General features: G+C 36.9%; 1 protein-coding gene across 2 annotated transcripts; it reads left to right on the top strand.

Moving 5' to 3' along the window:
* The first annotated feature begins 816 nt into the window (after positions 1-816).
* On the top strand, positions 817-9,813 carry LOC119992405 (auxin response factor 19-like). 2 transcript variants are annotated; one of them, XR_005466374.1, is made up of 14 exons: positions 817-1,258; positions 1,631-1,752; positions 3,182-3,280; positions 3,363-3,419; positions 3,581-3,736; positions 3,811-3,895; positions 4,020-4,110; positions 4,636-4,800; positions 4,932-5,054; positions 5,501-5,576; positions 5,653-5,791; positions 6,356-8,193; positions 8,330-8,468; positions 9,141-9,279. XR_005466374.1 is itself a non-coding variant. In XM_038839072.1 (14 exons), the coding sequence occupies exons 1-14, from the start codon at positions 1,210-1,212 to the stop codon at positions 9,274-9,276; spliced, it is 3,327 nt and encodes a 1,108-aa protein (XP_038695000.1). In that variant the 5' UTR covers positions 821-1,209; the 3' UTR covers positions 9,277-9,813. The 2 variants fall into 2 exon arrangements, 1 of the variants encoding a protein (XP_038695000.1); XM_038839072.1 differs by having other exon boundaries at positions 821-1,258; positions 8,278-8,468; positions 9,141-9,813.
* The last annotated feature ends 1,187 nt before the right edge of the window (positions 9,814-11,000 follow it).

The raw sequence follows: 11,000 nt of genomic DNA on the forward strand, positions 1-11,000 counted from the left end.
AGTGTTCGTAGAAAGCCTTGAGATGATGAATCCTACTTCGAAAGTAGATATTGAGAAGTTTGATGGGTCCAATGATTTTGAGTTATGAAAGATGAAAACTATTGCCACATCCTGGGGGACCTTGGTCTTGATGAAGCACTTCAGGGCGAATCAAAGTTACCCGCCACTATGGATAATGAGAAGAAGAAGAAGAAGAAGAAGCGGACATACAATACCTTGATTCTTAGTCTTCGTGATAAGGCGTTAAGAGAAGTGGTTAAGATGAAGTTGATCGATAAGATATGACGCAGATTTGAAACCCTGTAAATGACCAAGAATTTGTCAAACTGGTTTGTATCTTAAGACGAAGTTCTTCAAGTTTAAGATTGTATAGGGTAGAGACTTGCAAGATCATATTGACAAGTTCAACAAACTGTATTTAGACTTGAAAAATATTGAAGTTGAGTATGAGGATGATGATAAGGTCTTGGTATTGCAGTATTCATAGCCTAAGTCGTAAGACACGATTGTAGACAGTGTAAAACATCCCTCCTAAAGTTGAGAGAAGTGATTGTGATGGTGAAGGAAAAAATGGTACTGTAAAAGCCTAAAAGGGTAGTTTGCGGAAAAAGGCACACATTAAAAACTAACCATGGTTAATTATAAACCATGGTGGATGATGTGAACAGTGAAGCAGCTTGGGATTTAGTCAGTGCCATCGCCAATGACAGAGAGACGAGGCATTAAAAAATTGCAATATAATATTAATTATTAATTAAAAACATAGGTAGAGAGAGAGAGAGAGAGAGACAGAGACAGTGACAGAGAGGGAGAGAGAGGCATCGGAGAAAGAGAGGGGAGTAAATTGTCTGGGTAATGTAGGGGAGGATAGTGGGCAGACCTTCAACATTTGGTCTCTGAAAAGCTCGACATATCAAAATACCACTTCTCCTTTTTCTTTTTCTTCTGTCGGCCCTAGTTTGTGCCTTTTCCGGCGGACTCGCCGGAACTCCTATTTCCGGGATTTGCGGACTTCAACTTTCTCAATCCTTTTCTGCTGTCCGATTTTCTGTTGCTTCCCGGGAAAATCCGAGGGAAGATGTTTCGATTCCCTGTCTTCATTGAGCTGATCTGAGCTCAGAAGTAAGCTATCAGTGTCCTCCTTACCGATTTGTGCTTGGTTTTTCAACACGTAAGATGAGGTAACTTGTATACGCTGATAAGAAAGCAATGAAGATGCCGGCGAACCCTGCCGGATTTATTTCCAATCCCGGCGAAGGTCAGCTTCTGGTCTTAATATAAATGTTTACTGCATAAAACACTCGTATGTATATGTAGACTCTCTCCCCTAAAAGTGTAGAAGAACGAAAAGTAGAGCATTGTAATATGCGGGAATCAGGTGATAACTACTATCGCCTTTTCATCAGAAGCTTTAGTTTCCTCATTAACCAATCGAATCTCCTTCAAAGTTCAAATCGTCTTTTGCATTTTTGGAAATCCGACGCTCTGGTTTAATTAAAGCATACCTTTATTATTTTCCTCGCTATCCGTATTTTCTCGGTAATCAAACAAGAAAATACGAAAGCAAAGAAGAACTCCCTAGTTTTTGGCGAATGATGTGGTTATGTGTCCGCTGGTTGCGGTGGTGCAGGAGGAAGTGGGGAGAAGAAGAGCATAAACCCGGAGTTATGGCAGGCTTGCGCAGGACCACTGGTGAACCTGCCACCTGCTGGGACCCACGTCGTCTACTTCCCTCAAGGCCACAGCGAGCAGGTTTGTGTATATATACAAACATCAAATCCCATCTTGGATTCTGCTATGTTCGCCGTCTCTGTTTTTCTGCTTAACCCTGGCACCCTCGTCTGTTTTATTTCATGATCTCATCGGTTCAACTTTTGCACATTCGTATATATATGTATATATACAAACATGTTTTATACTTCTATACAGATGCTATTAACTGTTTTGTTCTTATAACTTCTGATTGATGAGCTGCGGTTCATTTTTTTTATTTGGTAGCTTATTCACTTACAACAGGGACAATAAAAGCCCTGAGCAAAGATTTTATGTTTGGGTTCATTCATTATTTTTTCGTGTATGAGATATTTTGGGGGACGATGTCACATGTTTCTCCTTAAATAAGGCCTATTTTGTTGGTTTAGAATCTATTTTTTAGTAGAAAATTTCCTACCTTGTGTTCAGTAAGTGTTGGAAGTGCTGGAGTTTTTCTTGAAATCTAGAATTTTACGAAATAAATAAAGTAAATATTTATTTTAGTTTCCTGAGTGAACTTAAAAGTGTAACAAGTCTTCTAGTGGATTATGTAAATAAATGGCCTGAAGTAGCTTAAGAGCATCCTATGGAGAGAAGTGCCCTGTCAAGAGAGAAATTTTCCAAAGTCAAAAAGAAGATGCAATTCTGTTTGACAATTTTTCCATCGTTTCTAAATTTCCTACAATAAGATGATGCAGTATGTTTGCTTTTGTAATATTTTCTTTTAAAGTTATTAATTATCCATTTCTGTATACATACATACATACATACATACATACATACATATATATATATATATATATATATATATATATATTACAATGTCCACCATTTTAAATTCTATCTTGCGTTGTGAACTTGATCAATCGTTTTGTTTTTACTTCTTGTTCAATATCATCTCTCATACAGAGTGATGTCTTTTTTTTTTGAGAAGTTGTGAGGTTACATTATTAATCTTTTGAGAGATTGGGAATGGAACCTTGCAACTCTTTCAAGCTACTGTGTAATCTCTTTACTAGCTAAAACAAGCATCGCTATAATTTATTGTCATTACTATCCCCTAGTGATCTTGGACTCTGTGTAACTAATTCTTGGTCTCCTCTTTACATATGAAAAGAAAAAATTCCTCTTTTTATAAGAGCTTATTATTCATTGTCTTTTATTTCAACTAAAAAAATTTCTCTTTTTATAAGATCTTATTATTCATTGTCTTTTATTTCTAGTTGATTCAGTGGCATATTGTGCAAATACAAACGAATATCAGTTATTTTAAAGTTTACATGCATAGCTATTGGATAACAACTCTTATTCTGAACATAAAAGTTTCAGCTATGTGTGGGATAGATTTTTTACACCCTTTCTTTTTGGTATCCATCACTTCTGCTTAAGTCCATGTTTCTTGAGTTGAGAGTAAACTTATGGATTTCAGGTTGCAGCATCAATGAAAAAGGATGTTGATGCTCAAATCCCAAGCTATCCAAATCTCCACTCGAACCTCCTATGTCTCCTTCACAATGTCACCTTGCATGTATGAAGCTGACTTTTTTTCCTTAAAATAATTTTCTTATTCCAAATAAGTTCCATTAACTTAAATGTGTTTTATTTTTTAGGCGGACACAGAAACAGATGAAGTGTATGCTCAGTTGACCCTTCAACCTGTTCCTTCTGTAAGAAATTAATTTGACAAAAGAAGTTTTTGTTATGCTTGAGAAGTGTTCACATGTCCTGTACACAACATGATAGATGAGAAGTGAATAACAATGATATAACTCTTTTCAATTTGAAGAAAATTGAGTCCCTTTAAAAGAATCTATTGGTCTTTATGCAGTTTGACAAGGACGGTATATTAAGGTCTGATCTTGCTCTCAAGTCAAACAAGCCTCAGCCAGAGTTTTTCTGTAAAACATTGACAGCAAGTGATACGAGTACTCATGGAGGTTTTTCTGTGCCTCGCCGTGCAGCTGAGAAGATCTTTCCTCCTCTTGTAAGCATCATTGTGTATGCAAAAACCTTGCTTGAGTCTCAATTTTTATCTCATTATCAAGTTACTTTTGTTAGGATTTCTCTATGCAACCACCTACTCAAGAAATTGTGGCCCGGGATTTACATGATAACGTATGGACATTCCGGCACATCTTCCGTGGTAGGTTAATTTTGCAGTATTGATTTGGCATCACTTGATATCTAATCATTCTTTTGTGATAACTTTTATGCATATTTTTAACTCTCTGTTCATGTTACGTTAATCCTATTTATTCTTAACCCAGGACAACCAAAGCGCCACTTGCTTACTACTGGATGGAGCCTTTTTGTTAGTGGCAAGAGGCTTTTTGCTGGGGACTCGGTTTTATTTATTAGGTAATGTTAATTTAACTTCCTTGGAATTCTGATTCAGTGCTGGATATCACAAAATTTTTCTCTTTCCCAATATTCTTGAAAGCCTTCCCGCACCCAAATTACAACGATTTTAATGTGATTCTTTTTTTTGGGGAGCCCATAATTGACTGTCTAGTTCTGGTTCTTGGAAGCAGTGTTTTTCTCAAGTCTCGAAAGAAAGAAAATTGGGTCTCAAAACAATGATATTTGTTTGGTTGGCATCTATCTAAAAGACTTGTTTTTGAATGTTGCTTCTGAAACACCTAGCTAAACAAAAAGAACTGTATGATTTTAGGGGAAATGTTTTTACTAATCAGATGGGTAAATTTTGATGTTACTATGTTAGGGGAAATGTTTTAACTAATCAAGTGTGTTTAAATTATTTTCTCAAAATGCAATTTTTTGTTCTTATTCAAGTAATACAAGTTTCAAAATCGGAGATAAAATCTGTCCACACATGGCTAAAATCCTTCTCATAAGCTTATGATTTCTAACGACTATGCGCAGAGATGAAAAGCAGCAGCTCCTCTTGGGCATTAGAAGGGCTAACAGGCAATCCCCCAATCTATCATCATTGGTTATGTCAAGTGATAGTATGCATATAGGGATTCTTGCTGCAGCGGCCCATGCAGCTGCAAGCAATAGTCCCTTCAGTGTGTTTTATAATCCAAGGTATATAACTTCCCTTTATTTTAAAAACAGGATTATTAGTTTTCATGCATTACCATCTCATTTTTTGTTGTTTACATAATGAGTCCCAGATTTGTTTATAGCGAATGAACCTAAGAACAATGTTTTTGCAGAGCTAGCCCATCGGAATTTGTTATCCCATTAGCCAAATACTACAATGCAGTTTATGGAAACCAAATATCACCTGGAATGCGCTTCCGGATGATGTTTGAAACTGAAGAATCAGGAACCAGGAGGTAGTAGTATTACAGCTCTGTGCATTATTTTGTTTGCCTGTCTTTGTGAGTAACAAATGTGGAAATTCTATACTGTACTAAGTCAGAAAGCACAGATTGAACTGGTGACTCTGACTCAAAATTATTGATTTCCCTATTTACCAAATCATAGCTCAGATTACCATTGGTGTACTGAGGAGGTGTTTTAGTTGCAGCCGAGGCGCCTCACATTTGTCCTTCCTAAATGTCACAACTGCAGGAGCTTTGTGAATTGTGTGCGACATCTTTTTTTTTTTTTTTGGCAAGCTTTACATGGTTTAAGTTGAGTCATGATTCATATGTATTGGGTTGGGTTCCTTACAAATAATCATGAGTAGCTTATGATTGTTTTCCTGAATTTAGCGCAATTGGTTTGGTGGATTTATTGAAATTCATATAATTTAAGTAAAAGAGAGTCAGTTCTGCAGGTATATGGGAACAATTACAGGTATTAGTGATCTTGATCCTGTAAGATGGAAGAACTCACAATGGCGTAATTTGCAGGTAGAAATTGTGTAATTATTGTTCTTATGAGATACTTATTCTAATAATAGTATAATAACTTCACATTCTTGAATAGGTTGGTTGGGATGAGTCGACTGCTGGTGAAAGGCGTAATCGAGTTTCTCTCTGGGAGATTGAGCCTGTGACTGCTCCATTTTTCATATGCCCACCTCCATTCTTCATATCAAAACGTCCAAGACAGTCAGGAATGCCAGGTACAATATGTCTTGCTTTGACGTTATTTGGCAGTATAATACATTCTGATTGTAAGTTTCCCTTATCATCCTCAAGGGACCGTGTTACCTAAGATGTCCCCCTTGCTGGCATGTTCTTGGATGCTTGCTGCTTTATCCATGTCATTGACTGGGCCCATGAAAAAGTTGTGGGTGATTTTGGAGGCAGTGAGTGGTCATCCTGTTTCAATTATCAGATAAACAAAAAATTGCAGTTAATGCTGTGGGGCAAGATGGTGGGATAGGTTCTCTCTATTTGTCCTGTCTATGCAGTGCTTGGCTGGTAAAATTTCTCCATGTGATCTGTCACGTTTGATTAGTCTGCAACTCTATCACAAAACGACAAAGAAACTAAAAGAAAGAAAACAGAAGTAAAAGAAAAGGAAGTGCTGAAGTGAATTAAAATAGTTTTAAATAATTGCTCTTGTTCGTCTGGTGCTGTAGTATGTTGAAGGCATTTTATAACTCAAATGTGGTTATTTCTTGAAGATTAAAATAGTTAGGCTGGACTCTGAGTAGTGAGTACCTATTAAATTATCTTTGCAGATGATGATTCTTCTGATCTCAACATATTCAAGAGGACCATGCCTTGGATTGGTGATGATATTGGTATGAAGGATCCCCAGAGTCTTCCTGGCCTAAGCTTAGTCCAGTGGATGAACATGCAGCAAAACCAATCCTTTGCTAACTCAATGCAGCCCAGTTACATGCATACCTTGTCGGGGTCTATTCTGCAAAACCTTCCTGAAGCAGATCTTTCACGCCAACTAGGCTTGGCAGCACCACAAATGTCTCAGATGAACAACTTACAGTTCAATGCCCAGAGGCTGCCACAGCAAGCACAAATGCTTGACCAGCTTCCAAAGTTACCATCCTCAGTCAACCCATTAACTTCCATAATACAACCACAGCAGCAGTTGGGTGATATTGCTCAATTAAGGCAAAGTTTTATGACTCAAAATGTACCTTCCAATCAATTTCCAGCACAAAATTTTCAGCCTCAGAATGCAGTCCAGACTAATAATATTCTCCCTCAGCAACAATCTATACAGAACCATCAGCTTCCTAGAAACCTTCCTCAAAGCCATCAACAGCAAAATCAACAACAACAACAGATTATGGGTCACAATCAATGGCAAACTCTAATGCAATCTCAGTTGCCAGAACAAATAAATCAGCTACAAATGTCTGACGGTCAGATTCCACTTCAACTGTTGCAGAAGCTTCAGCAGCAACAGCAGTCACTTTTAGTGCAGCAGTCCGTGTTTCAACAATCGGCTCAACTTTTCCAATTTCAAGATCAGCAGAGGCAACTATTAGATGTATCTCAGAGTTCATCAAGGTCGATCACACCAAACCAAACATTGGAAATGCCTCAAGCGACACCAACCTCACTTCCTCAGTCAAATGTCCTCCAGCAGTGGATGACAATGAGCAGCCAGGCAAATTTTCGGTTTTCCCATCCACCTCAGCAACCAAAACTTCAACAGCAGCTGTCTAGCATGCTCCATGAAATGCCTGGACATGTAGGACTTCCTCCGACCTCAACCACCAACCTGCTTTCTAATGCGGGAGGTAATATATTAAATGGAGCTTTGGGAGCTGGGCAGTCAGGAATTACTGATGATGTTCCATCATGTTCCACTTCCACTTCCCCTTCTAAAAACAATTGCTCGAATTCAATCCAGCCGATGATGAACAGCTGGCCCCCTTGGGGCACATCATTGGGGGAAGACATGGCTCAATCTGCTGCAACAATTTTGAGTCCTGGTCCCTTGGAAACTATGCCTTCTAATGCCAATTTAGTTAGAGATTTATTGCAGAAAACTGATATTAAGCCCTCATTGAACATCTCCAAGAGTCAAAGCCAAGGATTATTTTCCCAACAAGCATACCTAAATGGTGCAGCTACCCCTACAGATTATTTGGACACATCATCTTCAACAACTTCAGTTTGCCTTCCACAGAATGATGCCCATGTACAACAGAACAACTTCTTAGCTTACAATCCACAGTCAATTTTGGTAAGGGACACAAGTCAAGAGGGCGAAGTTCAGGCTGATCCAAGAAGTATCATTTCTTATGGTACTGACATTGATGGCCAGTTTGGGGTGCCCATGAATCCTGATACTTCACTAACAAAGGGCGTGGTAGCGATGGGGAAAGAGTTCTCAAAAAATCTTTCTTCAGGAGGAGGGATTTCAAACTACAAAAATTCAAAAGACCCTCAGCGGGACATCTCATCCTCAATGGTTTCCCAGTCATTTGGCGTTCCAGATATGGCTTTTAATACGATTGATTCCACGATAAACGATACCAGCTTCTTGAACAGAGGTTCATGGGAACAAGCACAACAATTTCAGCGAATGCGTACTTATACCAAGGTATGGTGTTTCAAATGAACGTTATGTTTTTCTTTCTCATTCTTTAGAACTGAAGATTGAAAGTTAGCCATCACCTTTCTGAAGGTGTACAAACGTGGAGCTGTTGGAAGATCAATTGATATTACCGGTTACTCAGGTTATGACGAGCTTAAACAGGATCTGGCTCGTAGGTTTGGTATAGAGGGACAGTTGGAAGATCAACAGAGGATAGGCTGGAAACTTGTGTACATGGATCATGAGAATGATGTTTTGCTAGTTGGGGACGATCCTTGGGAGTAAGTCATTGAATTCCTTATTATATCAACTTTGACGTTCTTTCTCATCCAATGTACTTTAGGCTAGGCTTAGTGTGTGGTTTGAGTTTTTTGGTCTAATACCAGTGTTTTTTTTGTGTTCCTTAGGATGGCCTGCATGAGTTTTTGAAGCATAACCTTATAATTTTATCCCTGACTCGTAGACTTGAATAATGAGACTAACCAATTTCCTCTTTAGAAGTATTCTTTGCTTTTGAATAGTACTGGTCGTTGACATCTGTATGATACTTTACATGCCTTCAGAAGATGAATAGTACGGTTTAATGAACATGCAAGTTATGCAAGGAATGGAATGCCAAGTTTTTTTAAAATTAGATAAATGCTCAAGTTGACTAAGCTAATGAAAAGTTAACTTACAACATCATAACGTTGTGCAGAAATTCGTGTAATGTGCATTTGCTATTTTACTTTGTTGGTTAGATAATCAAACAACTAAAGTTTGGATACTGATCCACTATTAAAAGTATTATACTTCCCCAATCTTGAACCATGTACTAATTTTCAAATTTTTTGAGTCTTCCTGAACTGTTAAATACTATATAACTATGATTTCTATTTCTTTTATGATTTTTCAGTAATTGTACTTGTAAGCTTGTGGTCTGTCTCTTTATTGTTTGGTTTGTGGTATTCCAGGGAGTTTGTGAACTGTGTACGCTGCATCAAGATCTTGTCTCCACAAGAAGTGCAGCAGATGAGCTTGGATGGTGATTTTGGAAGATCTGTTCTTCCAAATCAAGCATGTAGCAGCTCTGATAACGTAAATGCTTAAGTAATAAACCACGATACTAACAGCTATTCTTCCACGCTGTAGCATATATTATTTGTAGGATTCTGTGCATAGATATCTGGATAGCAAGTATTTTTCTTTTCAAATTTGGTTCTTTTCCATGGCTCTGCTTGCTTCAAAAGGAGCAAGAAGCCAAGAAGTGATCCTAGGTCATCAGAGCCCTTCTGTTAACTTTTGGCTCTGCTCCAAATCTGGCACATACATGTAAGAGATGGACAAAATGAGGCCAGATCAATTGATGGTTATTGATCTGAGTTTGAAAGAGTAATGTCTAGCCTAGAAGGTTGTCATGCCTTTACACTAGTTGATTACTTGATGTGTTAGTTTCGTTGGTGATTAACTCGTCCGGTTTTGTCATAAGTCATTGTAGAAAACTAGGAAGTCTGCAGGGGCTCAGTTTGAGCGTATAAATATGTAAAGTACTTGTTCATTAGAATTCCTAGGTTGCAAGGAGATTTGAAATGCTTAATTCAATTTTCTAATTATGGAATTTGGAAGGCTTGGGTATGTAAATATATATATATATATATATCTTTCTGGCATTCTTGAAGTGCTTCTAATACCGCTTGAAAGTACAAATAGTTTCTTGTTTATTTTTATATCAATAGTGTTAGATAGTCCATATAGTAGTAGTCTGTGGGAGCTTAAGTTTCTTTAACGAAATTTTAAAATGTTTTAACTTTTAAAATACATGATAGATTTAAAAAAAAATACATATTCGGAATCAGTACATAACACTCTTTCTAATAAGATTCTATTGTTGATGAGTTTTATCGGTTAAATCTTAATTTCATTGTTGTTTTCAATGGAATTTCAAAATACAATGAATTCTAAACTGTGCTTTAAAAAACAATAGAATCTATATTAAAACAATAAATTTTAGACAGAATTCTAGAATAAAAGAGTGAAATAAGTTATTCAATTGATTAAATCAACGAAATAAACTTGTTAGGCTTTGATGGACTATCAAATTGATGGGTCACATGTCATTTTCCTTTTTACATGCCTTTGCTTATTATTAGTTTGTCACTACTAATTACATATATACTCTTCATCTGGGTCGTAACTTCTCAAATGAGGATCAGATGAGAAAATTTAAATACAAAATTTTTTGGGGTTTGTTGGTGTAATTGATGGAATGGGAGGGGCTCCAATTCTCCTCACAAATCATGTTAAATTATGATTTTTTTTTAAAAAATGACATATTAAGGAGTTAGAAATTAGTGTTTAGGGTTTAGAATTTAGGATTCAAGGCTTAATTCTTAGTTTTTAAGGTTTAGAGGTTTGGATTTAGGGTTTAAGACTTAGAATTTAGTATTTAAAATTTTTCTCCCAAAATCTACTATATTCTAACATTATGATCATCACAATACTTAAACAAACGTTTTAATTAATGATTTAATATAGTTTGGGGGGAGAATTGAAGTCTGGAATTGGAGCCCCCCAATCCCTTCATCGACTCACAAAACTACATCTAATTATTGAGAGATTTTTATTTTGAGAACTATGGAGTGAGGAAGCAACAAGGCCAAAGTTGATTAATTTCCGCTTAAATCTAGGCACATTACAACACTTGTATGCTTAGGGGGGCTCCAATTCTCCCCCAAAATTATGTTAAATCATGAATTAAAATGTGTGATTAAGTATTTTGGTATTCATAATGTTAGATTATAGTTGATTTTGGAGAAAAATTCTAAATACTAAAT

This window comes from Tripterygium wilfordii, chromosome 23 (genome assembly GCF_013401445.1).
Source record: "Tripterygium wilfordii isolate XIE 37 chromosome 23, ASM1340144v1, whole genome shotgun sequence".
Classification (NCBI taxonomy): domain Eukaryota; kingdom Viridiplantae; phylum Streptophyta; class Magnoliopsida; order Celastrales; family Celastraceae; genus Tripterygium; species Tripterygium wilfordii.